Source organism: Pituophis catenifer, unplaced genomic scaffold, assembly GCF_029215685.1.
Source record: "Pituophis catenifer annectens isolate HBS135680 unplaced genomic scaffold, rPitCat1.0.hap2 SCAF_2, whole genome shotgun sequence".
In the NCBI taxonomy this organism is placed as follows: domain Eukaryota; kingdom Metazoa; phylum Chordata; class Lepidosauria; order Squamata; family Colubridae; genus Pituophis; species Pituophis catenifer.
Genome location: NW_027256882.1, coordinates 264958805 through 264982943, shown reverse-complemented (window position 1 = coordinate 264982943; position 24139 = coordinate 264958805). Strand labels below are relative to the sequence as shown.

Genomic DNA, 24139 nt, shown 5'->3' with positions numbered 1-24139 from the left:
TTTCCTCTTGCCTTCTTGTCAATCTAGAATAAATCTAAAGAAGTAGAGAAAAGAAAGCTGGAAGTGATTTGATTGATTGATTGTTTGATTGATTTGATCAAAATGAAATAATAGAAGCATTTGAAGCCAAATTAGTCCATGAGTCATAGTGAACAACATGTGTTGTGGGAATCTGGCTGAGACATGTGAGACAAACTCTCATTAAAGAGGCACCGGCATTTATATGACGGGATGTTTGTGAATAGCGAATAGCAATAGCATTTAGACTTATATACTGCTTCACAGTGCTTTACAGCCCTCTCTAAGTAGTTTACAGAGTCAGCATATTGCCCCCAACAATTTGGGTCCTCATTTTACCCACCTCGGAAGGATGGAAGGCTGGTTCAACCTTGAGCCTGTTGAGATTTGAACTGCCAAATTGCAGGCAGCCGAACCATAAAATATTGTACATTGGAAACAATAACAATATAATTCAATAGAACTGTAAACAAGATTCATGAAGTTGGGTCACTGTTAACTTGTAAAATGATCTCCAGATATAAAAGAATTGAGAATGCAATAAGACAGTAGGACATGTATTCAGGAGTCTTGAATAACCAGTAACTCCTTCAGGGGCATTGAATAAGCAGTAACTCCTTAATAATCCATGTCAAACTACACTTATAATTTAAAGAGGTAAATCCTTGCTTAAAGGATTATGGACTGGTATGCTGCAGCAAGAGTGAATGGTGAGTGCTGTGGTGTGATAGCAGGCAGAGGTGGGGCCGAAGGTGGTTGACACGAATGCAGCTGGGGCTTGTACTTGCCGTGCTGGGGGCTTCTCAGAAAAAAAGCAGTGGGAGTGATCGTCTGGAGCAACTTGCGACCTCCTGCCGGCTTCCTCATTGACTTTGCTTATGGGAAGGTAGGAGGGAAAGTTGCAAATGGTGATCACTGACCACCATTGCCTAGAATTTCAACATTTATAAATACTGCTAAAAATTTACAAAGAATTCTTTCTATTATGAAATATAACTATAATATTCCTGTCATCTCTAACTGAGAAAAATAGTAATTGGCAATATTTGAGATGCAAAGCATATGAACAGAGGAACATATTTATCTTTGCAGTATATGCCACATCTATTTACAACAAGCACAGATGTGAAATTTGCCTCAATAATTAGATTTTTAATTGGTATACCATAAAACAGATCAATCATTCCTCTGTTTGACATATAGACACAATTACATTGTATTAATTATTTTTTTTCACCATCATTTTTTCTGGCCTTTCCTCCCTTACCTTTTTCCCTTACCTTTGCTCTTTATCAAGTAAACTTGCATTTGTAACCTTGAAGAGGAAAGTGGAGGGTGAATATGTTTGGTGGATAATGCGTGTATTAAATGTGGCTTAATTAAGCTTAGTAAATTTTTCCTGATATATAGGATGTACCCTACTTTGCCATTTCATATATAGGATAACTCTAGGATTTAGTCTTTCTATTTCAGAATATAACAGGTTTGTAACTTAGTGTTGAAATAGATGACATAGATGCTATATACTTTGAATTATTTAAATATTAGCTTATGATTTATAGTGCATTATCATTTAATAACCAAGTACTCTCTTCTTATAGTTGCCGGACAAGTAATCGAAAAAGTTTGATTTGTAATGGACAGTCTTCAGCTATGCCTCGGCCCCATTCACCACTTTCTGCTCATGCAGGTAATACCGTTGTTCTTTTAAAAACTGTTTTAGTATTTTCAAAAAATTCCTGTTTGAAATTTTGTATAAATGTATAGTACGTGATATGATGTGTTTTAATGTAGAATTTAATAATATGAAATACAGGTTTAATCTTTATTGCAATGAATTTGACATATCTATTTGAATCTATTTGAATAACCACAACAAAAGTTATTGATAAGATAGGAGTTTAAGTTCTTTAAGTTCAAAGCCTTTATTGTCATTGTACACCATCTATACAATGAAATTGGTTTAGCCTCTACTGGTGCAGTTCATACAAGAATACAAGACAACATGAATAATATAAAGAATAATCCTTATACAAGTAGTTAGGAAAAAAAACTAATCATAACTAGTTTCCATATGTACGTCATCTTCTGTGCAACATGTATATTACTCTGGTGTATGATCTTATATCATGATATATACATATTACACACTACACTGGCACCAGTGAAATTCATCATATTAATCTGTTTGTGGTGCTATATTATGTTTAGGAGTCTGACAGCCCATGGGTAGAAGCTGTTTTTAAACCTGTTTGTCTGGCTGGCTATACTTCTGTGTCTTCTGCCCAATGGTAAAAGTGAAAAGAGACACTGGCCAGGGTGTGAATCATCCCTAAGTATCTTCCTTACTTTGTTGTAAGAGCAAGACTTGGCTATGTCATCCAGTGGTGTTAGGGGGCAACCAATGGTTTCTTGTTCCATATCTGGAGAACAGTGTGTATAAGGAACTCTACTGTTGGTATACCAGTCATTATGTGTGTAAATATGAAGTCCTCCACCTTTGCTTTTACCGGAGTTGCCGTTTCTGTCAAAGCAGTGTGTGGTGTGGTTAGTTAGCTCCATTGACGGGTCTGATACAAGTGGATGAAGCCATGATTATCACACAGCAGTCGCGAATGAGCTTATTTGCCACCATCCATAGCTCTAGTTCATCAGTTTTGTGGACAAAGGATCTAGTGTTGGTTAGAAAAATGCTTGGTAATGCTGGTCTGTGAGGCTGCTTCCATAACTGAGCTAGCAAACCAGCTCTGCATCCCCACCTCTGCTTCTGTTCTCTTCTCCATTGACGCTGCCTCCCAGGCCCAACAATGATCCATGAAGAGCCTGGCAGTCTTACTATGTCACTCAGTATATTATGAGACCGCTGGAAGTCGCTGGTAATATCTAGTTGACTAGAAGATCCAATATTTAGTAACTCCCAGGGGCATAGACTAGTTTTTGCTGCTCACTCCACTATGACACCAGGAGCTTGGGGGGGGGAAGACTCCCTTTAGCAGACTCCCTTTTAGTTTTTTCTTTTTCATTAACACTTTTACTATTTTTTTCTGATTGAATAAATTATGAAGAAATGTTGAAGAATTTCTGTCTCCATTGAATCTGATTATAGCCTGTTGATTGAAACATCAGAGTATAATTTTGTCATCAAACAAACTGATAATAATCCTAGAGATTCACGTATTTTTCCATAGACAGATACGTAGCTGAATCATTTTTCTCAATACATCAATGAAGAACTGTAACGTTTTTGATTGATTTGTTTGATCTCTTTATCTAATTTTAGGACTTGTGTGGAGAACAGATCATATTTTAGGTCATGTTTATACAGAAATATTGAAAATTCTGAAGAGTTCACAAACTTTTAAGCACTACTATGCATATTTCATTGAGAATCTCTGTAGTTCTATAATATGAGAGCTCTTCTAAGAGAAGTCCAATATCTCCTATGAACCTATTCTGTCCCACTTCAGTGCCATCATATTGTCTTTAGGTGATGAATTACATCCTTCCATATTACTGGCCATTATATTATCTTTAGGTGATGAACTCTGCAGATCAATGATATGCTGTGATAAGAGATAAATTATTGTTATTAACAAAGTAAATGCTAACATCTAATCAATACACATGTACTTTTCAATGTAATCTATTTTCAACTAACTCATTGAATATTATAAAATCAGATTGAATTTGTAGCTATAAAAATTATTTTCTTTTCTAATGCCTTCATATTTTCTTCTAGTGAAAAAAATATTTTGGTTATACAAATTCCTGTAAGACACTAATACTGTTTCTTTAATATTGAATGGCCTGAGCTGAGAATGTCATATGTGCACAAAACTTCATTCCAGACCTAGGAAAATAGTCCATTCCTAGGAGCCAAATCAATTATTTAGGTGCTACCAATATAGGGAAATGAAAACACATACAATACTTCATATCCCTGTGCACGGAGGTGGTTATATACACCTCCTTACATTTAAAAAGCAGGTCAGTAATAATAAAAAACAATTTTACCAATGGCCATCTGCATTTTTGTATCTCCAAATTTTCCCATCTCTGGTGTGCCCAGAGAGACAAATTGAAAGTGACAGATTTTATTAAAAAAAATCAACTGCTGCTTCCACAAGCTTTTTAAGCGAAAGGTTAGTATTTTCCTCACTTGGAAACAAAAATACGTCTTCATATAAAATGTTAATATTTTTGTACTTAATTATTCTTTATCTTCTGGGGTAATTAAAAGTATTCCCTAAATATTTTTGCAAGCAAATATTGGGCCTTAAAAAGTTACTTTGCTGTCCAGATGCATCCAACCTTAAAACATATATTTTGAAAAGTTACCAAAGTTACAGAAAGTTATACAATTCCTGATTACATCAAATAATACACATGTTGCAATAGCAACTACGTTTTCAGGATTTAAAACAAAAAACTATTTCAAGAATAGTTCCCCATATAATATATCAAGTTCAGATACATTACTATTTTAAATATTTATGTGTGTTTTTATGTATGTCTGCCTTTGGGTTAGTTTAGACCAGGGGTGGGCAATTGTGGCTCTTTACAACCTGTAGACTTCAACTCCCAGAATTCCTGAGACAGCTAAACTGTCTCAGGAATTCTGGGAGTTGAAATCCACAGGTTGTAAAAGAGCCACAATTGCCCACTTCCTGCTTTAGATTCCTGGGGGAGCAGCTGACAAGATTTTTGTAAATGGTTTCTTTCTAAGAGTGAGAGAAAGAATGACTAGGTCAAAGCTACCCATCTGGCTTTGCATCTAAGATGGGACTCAACAATTTTCAGTTTCTAGCCTGGTGCCTTAACTACTATACCAGACTGATTCACTCAGTGATGATTAGCTACTCTCATATCAGTGTCTCTGTGAATAACTTGTGTTAATATCATATATAATGTCTGACCCCATTGATTAGGTTTAAATAGTAGTCAACAGTCATTGCAAACTACATGACACTTTTGAAGTCTTTGAAAGCAACTACCTCCGGAACAATAGGATTTAGGGTGGAAAAATACTGAGAGAAAATATGTGAGTTATGAAGGTTATAGCCAGGCCTCTAATTTTAATGTTTTTTTCTCAATTGCCACAAAATTAAATATTTCACAGCATACTTTTTTTTAAATCTTGTATAAAAGTTTGTTCAACAAGAAGATTCTTTGCAGCCAGAATATACTGAGCCCTTAAAAAGGGCCAGATAGGTATGGGGCAGTGAAAAATAAAAGAAATAATTAACTAAGATACATAATAGCAATAGAACTTAGACTTATATGCCACTTCACAGTGCTTTTACAGCCCTCTCTAAGTGGTCAGAGTCAGCACATTGCCCTCAACAATCTGGTTCTCATTTGACCCACCTCAGAGGGTGGAAGACTGAGTCAACCTTGAGTCTGCTGAGATTTGAACTGCCAAATTGCAGTCAGCCGGCAGTCAGCAGAAGTAGCCTGCAATACTGCATTCTAACCACTGTGCCACCGCAGATAAGAAAAGTACTATTAAAAATATATTAATTTGAAATGGTTGGACCAAAAGCAGTTCCATCATCCCCTTTCCTTTCGTTTCTTCCATTGCCCATGTTGAAATTGTGGCCCTGCTGGTCAGCACCCCATTTTTCCCAAATAACTCTCATCAAACAAGTAAGACATTGACTCCAATAAAAAGTGCCAAATATGCTTAATTTTCACCTCACTGTTACTTCTCCTTTGCTTTTAAAAGAAAGAAAGAAAAAAGAAATAGCATTTGAAACTCAGGAATGAAGCATTGCTGTTCATCTCATCTCCCAAGTATGCATGGATACAAATAGGGCTGTGTGATACATTAATTTCCCTTGACAATTCAGTCTCTTCCCTGTCTGATTAGTTTGTTTACATAATTCATGTTGTAAAACAGTTTCAGTGCTTCTTCGTTGTTTTCATTTAGACCAGAATTTCCTCAAGAATAGAGGAGGTTTTTTTAAAGAAAAAAACGCATGCCTCCGCAACATAATAGATTTCCTTAATAAAATATGAACTGCAATACAGTGGTCGTAATCAAGACTACTGGTTTATTTTGGAAGAAAACAAACCTTTGGGAGGGAATTAAAGAGTTAAGAACCATCTAAAGAGCTAGAAGGGTAAACTGTTTTAAATGACAGAAAATATTTTCAAATTAAAAAAAAAATGTAAGCAGCCAAAAAACAGAAGATAAAAATATGACATGGGTCTATTAATATTTTAAAGATCTGGCTACTTATAAATGATTCTGCAACCAGAACGCCCATTAAGAAATAACAAATTTCACTGTCCCTGTTCAATATTCTTTTGTATTCTTAAATCTGATTTTCATTAGGCAACCTTTTAAGTAAGGGACCTTGTTCTATGATGTAAATCATGTAGCTATTTTATTTAAATTGGGAGAAGCTAATAGTTAGGACTGAAACCATGCAGGTTTCATAAATATCTAGTTTTTCATTTTAGCAGATTTATATTCTAGATTAGAAGAAGCAGTTTAAATATGTAAAACAGAAATATTTTAATTTGGTCAGTAAGGCTAAAAAAATTATTTTCACTTATACCAAGGTACAGATTAAACTATTATACAAAAGAGGTACAGTGGTTCAATGGCTTAAAGATGCTGGATTTGGCAGCCTGAAAAGGTCAACTCTCCATACTCCAGCGGTTTGAGCCCTAGCACCAGATGATGGAGTGAGCTCCCATCACTTGCCTCAGCTTCTGCCAACCTAGCAATTTGAAAGCATGTAAAAATGCAAGTAAATAGATAGGTACCACTGGTGTGAAGCTAATGGCATTTTGTGGGCTAGCAAGGAACCAACTGGCACTGGACCTGCCTGAATGCGAGGCAAAATTGGTGTAGAAAGCCTTGGATAACACTGATACCCGCAAAGTGTTAGCTACCCTTTGTGTGGAGCTAGTTTGCCCCTGCAGTGGACCCTGGATAGCATGCGAGTATGAACTCAACAAACTAGCAATCCTAGGCAGCCAAACTACTTATAATAACATTGTAGACTCCCTGGCTCTCAATGTACAAACACCATCTGCTAAATAAATAATAACATGTTATATACACTATAATTCATTTTCATTTGTAGGATATTTTATGTTATACAATCATAATTAAATTGGTAGAACATTTTATGGTAAGTAGTTAATCAATGAAGATCTGATATGTCTTCATATTTTAAATGATACACTTCGTTAATAATTTACTAAGTTAAAAAAAACAAATACCGAAACGAAGGTTGAAAAATGCAAGTCCTATATGCAGTAACTCAACTGTATTCACTAAAGTGGCATGATATATTTTTGTGAAGCACAATAAAGGCTTATCAAAGAATTTTATAAAGATACTAATTCATTTTCTGACAGGCATTGCTGCCTATAAAAAGTTCTGTTTTGTATCACCTAAATATTTTGCCTATAGAAAATCCACATGTTCCAGTTATATATATGTTGAGGGTAGAGGAAGAAGTAGATATCAGCCACTGTGTGCCAAGCATTCCCAGTGTTTAGTAGCAAGTTGAATGGTTTTATGAAGAGCTATGGTGGCGCAGTGGTTGGAATGTAGTATTGCAGGCTGACTGCCCACTGCCAGGAGTTTGATCCTGACCAGTTCAAGGTTGAGTCAGCCTTCCATCCTTCCGAGGTCGGTAAAATGAGGATCAAGAGTTTGTTGGGGCCCTTAGAGAGTGCTGTAAAGCGCTATGAAGCAGTATATAAGCCTAAGAGCTATTGCTATTGCCATGTAAGAATAGTAACAAAGTCAAAGGAAATGCCCTCTTCATAATGAGAAATCACTTCTTTATATTGTTCTACATCATATCTTATATGGCCTGGTTTTTCTAGATTTAGGAGTAATGTTCCATCTGATTTTAATAATGTGTGTATAGTAGAAACATTTTTTAAAAAATCAGTATGATGTAGAACAGAAATAAGTAATACCGTAATGAATAAAATACGTGAAGCCCATGTTACTTTACCTGTAAGTAATGGTGTTGTTATGGAAATAAAATAAAGCACCACAGGTGATGTAATTTGTGTTATATGTTTAATGTTTTAATAACACAAATGACACAAATTGGTATACATGACCTAGTTCGGGTCATTGGTTTAAAAAGAGAAGTAATATATTATTGTAATAGGTTTATTTTTGGTCTAACTATATACTTAAATATATTTTTAGTATATAGAAAATATGGGTTTTATGTACTAAAATACAGAAACTATATTTTCTGCTGAAAAAAAAGGGGGTATTTGAGGAATATAATTTGGGCATCCATCCATTTTAAGTTTGGCTCCATTGACTTGTTTCTTCAGTCTACCAAGCATAGGGTTCCCTGAAGAAATAAGGTCCTGGAAAAGAAAAAAAAAAGGTTATTCATCACTGTTTTAGCTGCTTTTTCATTTGCATTTATTTAATATCAGTCCAAATAGAAAAAATATTATGTTTGTCTGGATGAAAAGTGGGATATTTCTAAGGTGACCAGACGTCCCGCTTTTGGCGGGACAGTCCCGCTTTTGAGCAATTTGTCCCACGTCCTGCGGCGTTTTAAAAAAGTCCCGATTTTTCATTCTGCCTCCTGGTTCCCGGCTGCCTCGTGAATCCCCGCTGATGGCTAGAGGGAAAAAACCTGTTTAAACTCTTGCCGCGGGGCTTCAAAGGGCCACCCTACGTTAATTAGCTCGGCTTCCCCCTCTCAGCTGATTTGCACAGGGCTCTGCTCTTGCTAAATTGCTCAGTTTTTTTTTCCTCTTTGTGCAAACCAAGCTCAAAACGAAACTGAAAGTAAAACAGGCTGTTGGCTTTGCGGTTTGCTTGCAACGTTGGAAAATTAGGCAGCAGATTTATTTTCCTTTTCCTCACCAAAGGTAAGTGCAAACAATGGAAAATTATTTAGGGCAAAAGAGGAGAGTTCAAGATTTTAAAACACAAAAGAAAAAAAAGCTCTTTTTAACTAGGGAATTGTAATAATTGAGATATTATTAATTGTATACTGTGTTGAAAGCAGAAATGGTTAAGTTGTGGTTTGGAGGAATATATGGGGGAAATTATTTGGTTTATTATTATTGGTAAGTATAATTAATTGATTTGTAAGAAATTGGATTGCATGGAAATAATTGGAATATTCATGTTCATATTGATTAATATACAAAAAAGATAGTTATATAACTAATTGATTTATATTAAAATGTTGAATTTGTATTAAACAACTGTATTACATAATTACATAATTAACCAATGTGAGGATGGATATAAAAATAGATGACAATGGGAAGGGGTATAAAATAGAATAGAAGGGAAAAATTGAATTTGATTAAGATTAGAGATGAGGATGAAGGGTAATATTGTTTTTTTAAAAAAATAGATGAGGAATAAATATGGCAAAAAGGAAATATAGAAATTGTAAATTTAATTGAAATGACTAAACACTGTTTAAATTTCTGAACCAGCCAAATATTCTGTTCAAAGAAAATACATTGTATGTATGTGTGTTTCTAATTATTGCTATTTATTCATATTTGTTCTCTTTTATTCTTTAAAGTTTAACAATTCATTCTTTATCTTAATATCTTTATATTTGTTTGGGGTTGGCTTTCTTCCCTTTCATCTTTTTTATTGTACAGCAATCTTTCTCCTCAAACCTACCACCTCTCTTTTCTTTCCTTCTTACTTTCTCTTCCCCCCCTCTTCTTCTCCTCCCTACTTCCTCTTCCTTTCTCCTTCTCCTCCTCTCTTCCTCCCTCTCTTAACCGTCACTCCTACTCTAATTTCCCTTCCCTTCCTTCATCCCTCTCAATTACTGTATCCTTTTATGCATATGGACTACTCAGAGGGCTGAAAAAGTTATTTTTGACTGGTCCTCGCACTTTTGACCAGTCCTCGAACTTACGACTGTCCTCACATTTTACATTTTTGCCCTATCTTGTCATCATGGTGAAGAGAAGCAGTTGTGAAATGAGTGACGTGGTTGTTAAGAATGCTGCACGGGCATAAATGTGAGGATGGTCATAAGTGTGAGGACCAGTCAAAAGTGCAAGGACCTGTCAGAAATGACTTTTTTCAGCCCTCTGGTTAGTCCTTTTGTGCATATGGACTACTCAGAGGGCTGAAAAAGTTATTTTTGACTGGTCCTTGCACTTTTGACCAGTCCTCAAACTTACGACTGTCCTCACATTTTATGTTTTTTGCCCTATCTTGTCACCATGGTGAAGAGAAGCAGTTAGGAAATGAGTGACATGGTTGTTAAGAATACTGCACGGGCATAAATGTGAGGATGGTCATAAGTGTGAGGACCAGTCAAAAGTGCGAGGACCTGTCAGAAATGACTTTTTTCAGCCCTCTGGTTAGTCCTTTTGTGCATATGGACTACTCAGAGGGCTGAAAAAGTTATTTTTGACTGGTCCTCGCATTTTTGACCAGTCCTCGAACTTACGACTGTCCTCACATTTTACGTTTTTGCCCTATCTTGTCACCATGGTGAAGAGAAGCAGTTGTGAAATGAGTGACATGGTTGTTAAGAATGCTGCACGGGCATAAATGTGAGGATGGTCATAAGTGTGAGGACCAGTCAAAAGTGTGAGGACCTGTCAGAAATGACTTTCCAGCCCTCTGAGTAGTCCCTGAGATCTCCGACCTCCGGACCTTTCGTCGGGCCCTAAAAACTCATCTCTTTCAGTTAGCCGGTCTCTCTTGATTTTATGATTTTATGATTGGTTTTAAATTTTGATATGGATTTTAAATTGATAAATTTTAAACTATGGGACAAATTTAATTATTTTAAATCTATTTTTAATCGTATTTATGTATAAATGTTTTTATTTTGGCTGTTCACCGCCCTGAGTCCGAAAGGAGAAGGGAGGTATAGAAATTCGAATAATAAATAAATAATAAATGGCCTCCAAGCCACGCCCACACAATAAGCCACGCCCACAATGGTGTCCCTCTTACCAATGTTAAAATCTGTTCACCTTACCCTATACACATAGCCATGGCCACCCGGTCACATGACCAGCTAGCCACGCCCACCCAGTCACATGACCAGCTAGCCACGCCCACAAAATAAGCCACGCCCACAATGTCCCTCTTTACCAATGTTAAAATCTGGTCACCTTAGATATTTCACATCAAATTATTACTACAGGTAGTCCTCCACTTACAAACACAATGGAGCCAAAAATTTATGTTGCTAAGTGAGAAATTTGTTAAGTGAGTTTTGCCTCCTTTTTGCCTCCTTGCCTTCTTTCCACATTTGTTAAGTGAATCACTGCAGTTTTTAAATTAGTAACATGGTTGTTAAGTGAATCTGGCTTCCCCATTGACTTTGCTTGTTGGAAGGTTGCAAAAGGTGAACACATGATCTCTGGACACTGCAATCGCCATAAATGTGAGTCACTTGTCAAGTATCCAAATGTAAATTATGTGACCATCGGGATGGTGCAATGGTCATAAGTGTGAAAAATGATCATAAGTCACTTTTTTCAGTGCCATAGTAACTTTGAATGGTCACTAAGTGAACTGTTGTAAGTCAAGGACTACCTTTACTCACATTCCTTGAGTTAGTACATAATATACCCTGCCAGGTACCTTAAATAGAGCACAACTCAGTTTCATATAAGTATATATGGGGGGTGAGGCAAGAAGGGGCATCTAATGAGAAATAATAATTGAAATTTATTACAAATTCTTGTTGAACCTCGTGATTTATGGTACTTTCTTTTAAGATATTTTATATTTATCTTGTTCATAACAGGTAGCAGTCCTCAAGACAGCCCTAGAAATTTTTCTCCTAGTGCCTCAGCCCACTTCTCTTTTGCACGAAGGTAAGAAAATATATGCTTATAACATCAGAATTATTATCAGAAAAATATTTTTGATACTTATACGTTCTTTAATGATAAAACTGATGGTTGGGCTGTTTACTGTTAGTTTATTTAGTAGTTCCTTGATTGGATATTGTTTACATCTTGGTTTTTGATCTGATGTCAATCTTGATGTTAATCTATGTTGCTCTGGGTGTTGATTGCCAGTGGGAAGGTGTTTTGGTTTTTTGTTCCAAAAACGGTCCACAACCACTCCTACCAACACTGACAGGGCTGACACTGACAATATAAATTGTGAGCATCCTTTCTAGCACTGATAATGTTACCTAATTCAGTAATGAAATGTTTGTAAGGAAACAACCAAACTCTGAGAGCACCAAGGACCCTTCAGTTCAACCCTAAACTATAAATATTCTCCTTTCTCAATGAGATACATAATCATTTGCAACAAGCTCTATCGCAAATTATGTTATGGTAGCCCGCCATTGTCTCTCTATAAGATGTTATCTAATCTCACCCATTCCATAAGTAGAAAACCGGTATGCATATAGAATAATACTGATTGGAATATAAACAAAAATAAAAGTGAGATTTGAATGCTAAAATAATGTATATTCTTGCTCTCTATATATAGTTGAATAACCTCCTTTCCCCTTCTAATAATGTTCTCTATTGAAATATTTAAAAATCAACATAATTTGGGAGCAACTGATGCTTATCTGATGCCAGAACTCAGTTGATTCAATCAATTGATTTAATTTGTCCCATCTTTATTATGTGAGAAAAACAAAACTAGATCACCTCTATTAGTATTATCAAAAACTTCATTTGCAGGATACTTGAATAAATTTTATAAATGACCAAGGAAGCCAAGAAGAATTAGAAATTTGTATAATTCACTTAAGTATCTCTTTGTACATCAAAAATTGTTAATATTCGTAATCAGTTTTTCTTTGCTAGAGAAATTAACTGTACAAATTAATCCCACTTGTTTAAGTTATTTGAAGATTCTGTGTAATTTACTCATACTTAAAAAAAATTGTCCTTTTGTGTTTCTTTCTAAATATATTTGGTACAATTACATTTGCAGTCATGGGCATCGAAATGAAAGGTAACTATCTCTTATCTGTACAAGCTGTGCTCACTGTTGCAGCCATGTCTGTGCAAAGGCTGAATAGGTCATCACAGCAAGTCCAGATACAATCTGCAGCTATTCTGTTTTCTGCCTGCTTCTTTTGCCTCATAGAGAGAAAACAAGGAGTGCTTGTGTGGTGTGTGGTGTGTTTTTTCCTCCCATGTATGTGTATTTAAAGTGTTCAGTCTGATATGATTAGGCACCTATCTCTGCAGTAGATAAAGTGTTACATTCACATGTGGGACTAAATATAGCTGTGTTTCTGCATGCTGAATTCTGAGCAATGTCGAGCAGAGATTTCTTACATGATAGTTATATCATTCATATTATGCATGTAACTTGCTGTACAAACTATAGCTTGGTTGAGTTTCCTGATTTATGCATTGTGGGATGTTTGTCTGAGAATAGTATTGCTTGGTAGTAGTGAAATGTAAAGCATAGACAACAGCTATGCATGTGTTAGATAAATATTTAGGCTGTGACTGGGAATGAAACTAGGTTGGTAGTTCTATGTCTCAAATTTCATTACATGTATTAAAGATATTTTTTTTTCCATACAATTAATATTTTGCCAAAAATATAATGATCTCTGTTTCATTTTGCAAATAAAACAATTATTATTCTTTATTCACTTTAACTGTCAATCTACATGTGTTATATTTAGTATGTAGATTGTGATGGTTATCCACTTGTTTTCTCTACTTTCTTCCTAGTCAGCATTTTGAATTGGCTAATCAGAATGATGAAATCTTCCATTTGTTTCCAAACATTTGCACATGCTTTTAAAAAATGCACTGAATAAGGCTTGCTTATAGTGCTGTATTTTCCTTTTGGTCATATTATTGCATAAACTCTATTTGAATATTTTGGCATAGTAAAATTGCAGTTGTATTTTGTGACTAAACTCAAATACACTTTAGGACTGATGGACGGCGTTGGTCACTGGCATCTCTTCCTTCTTCTGGATATGGTACAAATACTCCCAGTTCAACAGTTTCAGTAAGTGATTTCATATTGGCTTCTTTCTGTAACATATTTTCAGATTCAGCTCTCTTAGAAAATGGTAAAGTTTTGGGTAGTATTGACACATAAAGAATGAACTATGTATCACAGTATATATATATGAATATATATTGTGAAGTTTAAACTTAACAACCTGTTGAGAAGTTTGATTGTAGAGACTGGTTGTGTCATATTTTCTACTAGATAGATAGAAACTGAATGATGATGCTAGAACATCCAATAACTGGGCGTGTAAATTTCTATATTAGAATGTCAGAAATGTGCAGCACATTCCAAGGTCAAACCATTTTTACCCACACATTTTGAATAAGATCAGAATAGCACCAGAACAACTATATTTCAAGGTCAAAGCAGGGCATTTTGCTTTCCAAACAATTTGAACTTAAAATATTTTGCACATTTTTACAACTTATTTCAGTGACCACCACAAAACTAGACAGTATCTTTATTCTTTATTTTCTTTTATAAGAATTCTAGCAAGCATTATTAAATAAAATGTAATTTGTCTGATTTAAATTAAATACTTATCATGACTTCAGTACTGAGTAGCTCAGCTACTTATAACTGCTTCTTTTCTTTCTATCCATTAGAATGAAAGTGCTGAAGAAGTCTGTGGTTTCTATGTTGATAGCATAGGTTAGCCTCAACAAATCTATCCAAAAAGGTTTATATTTGAACAATATGAACCTGAAAACTTGTAATAAATTAATCAATATCATGATACAGGAAGGAGTATTTATTGTTATATGGTCACAATCTGGCTATGATAGTGAGAATTTCAATCACCTTAAATAGAATTTGTGAACACATTGGTAAATGAGACAGAGATTTAAGTGACCTAAATATACAGCTGATAGTTTAATCCACCCATTAGACTTTGAATAATTTACTCTAAAAAATCTTGTGTTTGAATTATGGAAGGTAAGATCTGTCTGTAGTGATGAGAATTGAATGACATTTTCTCTAATCTTTTATTATTATCTATGCAAGACTTAATGCTGCATTAACTGTTATGTAATCATTTTTGCATTGACAAATTTGAATTACTGGTACTTCCCCTGAAATAAACCCATCTTTTAATAAAGTGTCATATTTATTGGAAAATATGCTTGGTTCCTAGGTATTCTGGAATACTGTTTTAAGTACTCAACTTTATTAATATTTATTTTTATGATGAACGGTATTCAAAAGAAACAGAAGGAATTTTGATTAATTGCATTCCTCCATTCTTAGGTTATTTATTTTATCAATTTCTACTATTTTAAAACTTTTAGAAAAATCTTATAATGAAGTGCTTTGGTAAGAGGTTTCCAGAGAAATTTTGCATGATTGTTCTCTACTAAATACTCATCAATTTGAAATTGAGCAAAGTTTATTTCACTAGAATATGTATGAGATCAATCATTGAGATTCTCTCAATGAGTAATTGAGAGAAAATCTGTTTTTCATTAACAGCTTTTTTCACAGTTAATTTTTTTTAATGTTATATTTTAAACAAAATCATAAATATGAGTAATTTTTCAGGAAGCAAACATTCTCATTTGTGAATTTAAATTCCAAGTGCTCTGATTTAGCACATGTTATGGTTGGTATGGAAAATTATATTAGAAATGCAATATTGTACATTTACATGTAAAAAGAAACTTCTTTGTATACTGTAACCTTGTTGATAAGAAGTGAGAAGAGCATATTTTTATTTTGACTATTTGTACATATTTCACATGTTTATTGCAGTCATCCTGTTCTTCCCAAGAGAAGTTACACCAGTTACCATATCAGCCAACACCAGACGAACTTCATTTTTTATCTAAACATTTCTGTGCTACTGAAAGTATTGCTAGTGATAATAGATGTAGGACCACTCAAATGAGGCCACGATCCAGAAGCCTCAGGTAGGTTTATTATTTTTTTCCAGAAGTATGCCATGTATCTTGGTATCAGAACTTGTGAAAAATGATCCGAATACACACACACACACACACACACACACACACACACACACACACACACAATATTATAATGCTTATACTGGTATTTGAGATGCCAAAAAAATTAATTTATCATGTTTTATATTGTTGTTTAAAAAGGAAAATAGATTTCAAAAGGTGCTTTCAATGTATAATTCTGCAGTATTTGTATGAAGTCTAGACTTTTATTGTTAAATTTGTAATTTTTATTCTGGTGAATTTCTAGTCTAATATTCTTTAAAAACATGATTACCAATGGACATTAGAAAAGTTGATTAAATATATCTTCATCATAAACATACATTGAATGGCTATGTAAATTATTTGAAACCTCAAAATTTAAAGAAAAACGTAAATATATTTTGTTGTTAAAATGTATGGCTACTTTATAACTTTTAATATTTTAAATATTTTAAATATATTTTAAACTTTTAAGTATTCATGACTAGTAGAATACAGTGTATGGAATAGAGGTTTTGCAGGCAAAAGTTATTCTTCTCATGTTTGTGGTTCACTACTTTGATTTTATTGAATAGCAGCACAATATAATTGAACAGGGGACTGTAATCTGTCTGTCAGTATAACCAAGTCAATCTAATGCAAGCATGCAGTGAACCCTGATCAGATTTCTCTGGTATCATCTATTACTTTAATCAGAATTTAATGGAAGTATATAGATTTTGGATGAATGGGAAAAAGAAATATTGTTTGACAAGACAGGGCTAGATTGATAAAGCTAAGCTGATGTTTTATAATCAGGTCTTGCCACAATACATTCTGCTTGATGGAGAGGAATTTTAATCTAAGTGAGAAGAGGTAAACATTGATGGTCTCATTTTTGCAATGGATACTTTGTTTTGATGGATTTATAACTTTCTCATTAAGTATTTTGATTAAATTTTAAATTTGGAATAAATAAAAGTCCATCTCCTACTATAAACTTTGTAATTGTCTGTTTGTGTTTGTGTCTTATACATGCAAATATTTTCTTTTACTAAACTAATTTTCCTGATAAAAATACAATATACCTACAAAATTCTGTAGTCTTGTCGTCCAGGTATGCCAAATTATGGAGAAATCTCAAAAAAAAGTAATCAATTTCATGATATATTTTATTTTATTTATTTATTTTTCACATTTCTGAACTGTCCATCTTCCCCAAAGGGATATACTTTTTCTCCTATTCGCTGAACTCACATAAATACAGTACATTGTTTTATCAAATATTTAATGGTGATAATTAAAAAAAACCACTTAGGAACACTTGTTTGACTGCTCCTTTAATCATACTTGGAATAAGAGCCACTTCATTGAGTTGAGCGGCTATAGAAATTGAATAAATAAAATAAAATAAATCCATATTGTAGCATTTTAATATCAGAAATAATATTACGCAATAAGTCTCAAAGTTGGCAACTTTAAGATGGGTGGTTCTTGCCGGCCAAGGAATTCTGGGAGCTGAAGTCCATCCATCTATTTTAAAGGGTCACAAGAGACTTCATCTTGAATATTAAGAGGTAACTCACCTTGATTAAAAGTTTTTCTCTTAAAGTGCTACTCTGAACATGGCATAAGATAAATCAGAAGTCCTGCTAAGAATTTTCTTAGTACAATATTTATTAGCTGTGATCTCTAATATAAGAAACAACATATCAGAGCTGGCTTCAGTATATCACTGTCCTACTTGTTCCTAAATTAATAATTGTTTAATATCTTTATCAATATATAAATATTCCAAACATAGTTATTAATAATATGAGTATTGAATGGTTCATATAATTGCTTAATAATAGTCTAAAATTTTTCAATGTATTGAAATAACTGTTAGAAGATATTCTGTTTTACCTAATGTGTATGTAGACAGTTTGGCACCATTAATAGAAAATTAAAACATATTAATAGGTTTCAGAAAACTGCAAAACTTGCAGGAGACAAAAAAGGGAAAAGTACATTAAAAAAAAAGTTAATGCTGTAAATTAACGGAACATGTGAGGTAGGCCCAAAGTGCTAATAAAACACAGACTAAAATTGGCAATCAAACAGAAACCAAGTAAAATAAGATATTGTGGGCAGATTGGAACAGTAAAATAGAACCTGGTCCCACTATTTAGGCAGATTGTGACTTGTAATAAACTGACTGGCCATCAGTGAAAAACATGGATTATAAATTTTAAGTTAATTTAGAATTATATTCAAGGGTTAATTTCTTTCTTGCAGTCCTGGACGTCCTCCTGCCTGCTGTGATCATGAAATTATTATGATGAACCATGTGTACAAAGAAAGGTTTCCTAAGGTAATAAAGAATATAAATTGTATCTAGTGTTAATTTCATAAGAAAATCATATGGAAAAACAGTGTTTTGTGTTTCAGTTTAAAATAATCCCAAATAGCTTTGTTCTTTTAAATTCCAGAAAACTTAAAGCAGCAACTTTTGACTTTTATGTTAATACTAAATTGTAAAAATGTCCTTATTGACATAGCAGGAAAATGTATCTGGAATCAATAAATCCATATATAGTGTATATATGTACAATTCCTACTTTATAGGGTTATATTTTAAATATGGTTTTAATTTTTGTGTGTGTACCTTTATAGCTTTGTTAATAATATCTGATTAAGTTCAAAGTTTTGTTTATAATTTAAAAGTAATTTTTTGGTTTTTGCATTTGCTTTTGTGCTTTTGTGCAAATTTTGATTTAGAAACTTAAGTTCATTAATACCTTGATTAAGTCTATAAAACATATATTATACAGGCTACTGCTCAGATGGAAGAAAGGCTTCAAGAGATTATCACCAACCATTCTCCTGAGAACATCCTTCCCCTGGCAGATGGAGTGCTCAGCTTCACCCACCATCAAATCATTGAACTGGGCCGTGATTGCTTGGATAAATCTCATCAGGGTCTTATTACCTCACGATATTTTTTTGAATTACAGCACAAATTGGATAAGCTCCTACAAGAGGTATAATCAATTTTCATAAATTGCTAAGCAAAGTTTATTTATTTATTTATTTTGTGCCTTCAAGTCACTGTTTACTTCTAATGACAGCCTGCTGTATTCTAGACAAGTTTTTTTCCAGAAGTAAACAGAATTTTTTTGGACATTTTGGGCAGTAGATATTGATTCCATTACAGTTTTTCAAGATCTTTCTTTGGCATGGAATCATTGTCAATTACTCTACTACTTAATAGTCTTTAGATGTTTAAAATTTATGAGTAAAATGCATGAAGGTTTCATAATTTGAAACTTTGCATGTCAGTGTATTTGACAGATCGGGATAATTGTTTCTGTTTCTGTGTTTTATAGACAAATGAGTCTATATTACTCATTCCAGTACAATGTAAACAACTATTTGTGAAAAAATATGGTTTTATGTGGTAAATCAGTAAGGAGAAACAGATATTTAACCTAATGCTTTAATTCAGTGGAATGATGTTGATATTCTTAATTTATGACTTTACCATTGATTCCCAAGCACATTTATAAACAGTATCTTTAGAATCAAAGAGCACTTTTATGGTTTTCATTTATGTATCCTCAATTTTCTGTCTGATTTACTGTGTTTCTCAACCATGTAGTCTTGCAGGAAAGCCTGCTGTTTTTGGAACTAGACTGTGGGAATACAGTTTAGTATTTTGGTGATGCATTTCAGTCAGTCCCCAGCTGTGACATTCAGTAGATGGCTCTGTCCCCTGCTGCTTGGCACATTGTGATTGCAATGCATGGCCTAGGGAAGTCGCAAGGCATCTGAACAGTTTTGTTTAGCTGACATTTCAGGAGTTCTCAGGTCAAGGTTAACTGAGTTTTATTGCTGGCATTTTTTTCACTTCACAAAAGCTTTGTTTATAGTTTCACCTAGTGTTTCACTTAAGCCTTTGATACCGATAGTAATATATTAGGTATGGAGCATTTAGTAGACAGATATCTCAAAAATTTTGACAAGATGATTTATCCATTTCTTCTATTATTATAATTAATTAATGCTTGGAAAAGCTGAATTAAAAACTAATTAAATCTATTCAAAATCTGTTATTATTTTTATCTTAACTGTAAATATTTACAAACTTTTTATGCATGAACTATACAAATGTTTTAAAACCAAATGTCTAGGAGTGACTTGTAATCTGTTTAATTCAATTCCACATACAAATAATTGTCCCATCATTGTAGACTGTAAGTAGTGTATGGGATTTGAACTTTATCCTAGAACTGTTTTGAAGTGAAGCAAAAAAGTGTGTTCTTGAGATATGAACAAAAGCATGTAAGACTATTTCCCCTAGGAAAAAATATATGGTTGGGGGTTGGGTTTTTTTTTGCATTTATTAGACTTCTGGAAATCTACACTTACAAGTCAGTTTTGAATACAAGTCAGTCCAAAATATATAATTTATTTCCCCATTTATTTCACTTAGATCATTTATTGTTACTTCTCTAAATTTAAAGGTGTTTTGGGGGCCACATACAAACTTTCTGGGGTTACACATTGTGGTAAAACTGCCCTAATTGATCAAATCAGTAGAGCTTTTTCACATTATGTCTTTTTCTATAATTTCTTCTCTAGCTTTCATTATTAATTTGGACTAAGATGTTTGTCTTTCTAGATAGTAATTTCCTATATCATAGAAATCAAATAAAAGATAAATGGTAAATATCAGTTAGTAATTTATGCTAAACAGTATTTGCTCACCTTCAAATATATTGGTTTTCTTGAATGTTCAAGATTGTTGAGATGATTATGTTGAAATAATATAGTTTATTTAATTCATTAAATTTAGTCTATCATATTAGTGTTTCTTTGTGTCCATGATTAATATCAAGACTATTTTAATGCCTATTTAACAGGGCCAAGAACGATCAGAAAGTGGAGAACTTGCATTTATTAAGCAGCTTGTCCGAAAAATACTTATTGTCATTGCACGTCCTGCTCGTTTACTTGAATGTTTGGTAAGTTTATGTTTGCTTTAGATAACCTTGATAGCTAGTGAAGTATAGCATATAAATCATAAACATAAATATTCATATATTGATTAAACTTAAGTAGCATTAAATATATACCTGTCCAATAAAGTGAGTAACTTCCTGTATTATTAATGATGAGAGGACTATCCTTGGGTCTGGCTGAAAATAGGGCAACTTTATTACATCTGATTTAATAGATATCTAATAAATGGTCAAAACAAATACTGGATCTGAAGACTCTTTAGGGTCTGCCAATTGTCTGGTAATATCAGTGAGGAAGTGATGAATCTGTCAATGTCCTGATACATTGCTTAAAAACATGACAATACCTTGAAGAACATTTGGACTTTTGATTAAGACCCAGATACTGCCAGAAGCAGATAATATCTGGCTAATATTAGAGACAAACAATATTTCTTATCTCCTATAATGCACCAGAATATAACCGTGTACATGCTTATGATAGCATTGAAGTCTGTTACCCAAACAATTTCTACTATGAAATATGTTTACAATTTGGCAAAGAAAAAATACTCAATAATTTTAGAGAATGAATACAGTATGCAATTTAACTTGAAATTACATTTTTTTAAAAGATTAGATTGAATAACTCTAAGGAACAAAGAAATTTAATCATCAGATAATCTGGTGAATGTTAAAATAACACTTAATCAAATTTCATATAATTCACTGTTATATTTTACACTTTAGAGTTTACAGGTAATTCTGTATGGGTAAATAGCCTTGTAGCAGATGCTTTATAGTCCATAAACATTTCTTTACCAAACTAAGTAACATCATCCATGCACATCTGCAAGAAAACAACGATATCATAGAGCTCCAAGGACCCCACGGTTACTGTAGGCTGCATAAATGCAGTATGCACAGGATAGATTCCCTTACTAAGTTACTTTTCCATGCTGTTTGCAGCATGGTAGTCTCCATATTCCTTTGAGCTATTCAGTTTTATCCAGTAGACTTTTGATGTTCCCTTGCATGGGTGGGATTCAGAAATTTTAGCAACCGGTTCTCTGCCCGGTTGCTGGGTGGGCGTAGCCATTGTGGGCATGGCCTACTCAGCCTCCTGTACCATGGGAGGAGACCCTCCCCAGACTCCGGAGGCTTTGTTTGAGCCTCCGGGAGGGCAAAAACAGCCTCCGGAGACCAGAAATGGGTAGGCCCATTTTTTGGCTTCCCCAGGCTCTGGAAGCTTTCCTTGAGCCTCTGGGATGGCGAAAACAGCCTCTCCCGGGATCTGGAGGCAGGAAACAGGCCCGTTTTCAGACTTTGGGTAGTTTCGGTAGGCCCATTTTTCACCCTCCCCAGGCTCCAGAGGCTTTTCTTGAGCCTCTGGGAGGGTGAAAACGGCATCTCCCTGGGCTCCGGGGGCCCTCAGGAGGCTGGAAATGGGCACATTTCCGGAACTTCTGGTAGGCCTGGTTTTCGCTCTCCCAGAGCCTCCGTGCGGGCCCTGCACTTACCTGGCATCCAAAACGGGCTGCGTGGAGACACCTGGGAGGGGATGGGCAGGGTCAGCCAGTCCTTGCAAGTACCGGTTTGGCGAACCAGATTAAAATTAACATCTAGTTCGTCTGAACTGGTCTGAAGTGGCTGAATCCCACCCCTGGTCCTGTGTTTTTAGAAGTTCCTTTTTAAATAAATTGAGGACTTTTTTTTGAGAAGAAGTTAAGTTTACTTTCAATTTTTCCTCCTCACTCTCCATTGCAAAACAAATGTGTGTGTGTGTGGGTATGTATGTATGTGTGTATGTATATGTATGTATGTATGTATGTATGTATGTATATATATATATATATATATATGCGACGTTTCGACAAAATCTCATTCATCATCTTCAGGCTGGTGTTTTCGGCTTCGTGCTTCTAGGAGCAATGTACATACACACACATTCTGCAGTTGCTGCAGAAGACCTCTTGCATCAGCCTGATGCTGGCAGATGAGATTCTGCCAAAACATTGCCTAAGTGCCATAAAACAGAAATGGTTCTTTTTCTGCAGGAAAAAGTAAGTTAATGTCTACTGGGGTAAGGGTGAAATCTCCAATTCATGTTTTCTTCCTTTTCCATTAGGAGTTTGATCCTGAAGAATTTTACTATCTTTTGGAAGCTGCAGAAGGCCATGCAAAAGAGGGGCAAGGCATTAAAACTGACATCCCTAGATATATCATAAGTCAACTGGGTTTAAATAAGGATCCTTTGGAAGGTATGATAATTTAATAATGTAATAATCATAATTGATTTTTTTTTATTTTGCCCATTTTTTGGTGTTACCATTTTTATTAATCTTGTATATTTCAATATATGTATCTAATGTATCATGGGATTTTAATTCCAAATTGCTATAAAATAATAAAAGACCTTTGTTAGACAAAATAAGTTACAAGATTAAGCTCATTCTTTGTTCATCTCAGAAAATAATTGATGAGTTAGTCAGGGCTTAATATCAACTTTTTCAAAGAAGGAATATTGGGGCAAGATGTTTGACAATGTTGTCAAAGCTGGAATAAATGAAAATCTAGTCAGATTGTAGGCTATGATAATGAAGCATGATGTAAATCCAGTATTATACTAGAACACATCAAAGCATTAATAGAAAATAATTGGGACATTTTTTAATTAGCTTCACGTAAAAACCTGAAAGAATTTATTGGACAATTAATGAAGAAGTACAAATTGAAAAACAAACAAAAACATCTGTCTCATAAAAATAAACTAGTTTCATAATAAAATTGAATATAACACAAATGCACTTGACTCTGTGCATAATCCCTTAACTCAGAATCATGAATATTTGTCAAATTGAATGTTTATAATTTGACTTAATGCTTTATATGGAAATAGGTATCCATGACAATATAGTTTTATTTGTATGTAATGTTCAATTAGTATTAACAATAGTTTGTTGAAAAAGCAATAGTGGGTTTATGGGTTTATAAATTATGCTAGGGCAAAACAAATTGCATTATCCAGGTTCATCTATCATATTTGAACCATAATATCTTTATTTTCTTTCTTCTTCCATCCTAAATGTTTAAAATCAATCACAGCTTCAAGTTGTTTTGAAATTAGAGAAGGTGCAATTTTGTTTTGATTGTTTTTACATACCCAGAATTTCAACCACAGTTTTTATTTGTGCATTCTTATCTTAAAAGAAAATGTGTTATGTAAGTCTGAATATCATGCAGCCTAT

The 24139-nt window shown here is 34.0% G+C and overlaps 1 protein-coding gene across 1 annotated transcript in view; it reads left to right on the top strand.

Annotated features, from left to right (window-relative positions):
* The window catches only part of MAST4 (microtubule associated serine/threonine kinase family member 4), a 121492-nt gene that overhangs the window by 53959 nt on the left and 43394 nt on the right, over nt 1–24139 (top strand). The window contains 9 exon segments of the mRNA XM_070938846.1: nt 1620–1708; nt 11775–11844; nt 12935–12955; nt 13900–13978; nt 15737–15894; nt 18187–18262; nt 18723–18932; nt 20814–20915; nt 23020–23152. Coding sequence (XP_070794947.1) covers nt 1620–1708; nt 11775–11844; nt 12935–12955; nt 13900–13978; nt 15737–15894; nt 18187–18262; nt 18723–18932; nt 20814–20915; nt 23020–23152 — 938 coding nt within the window.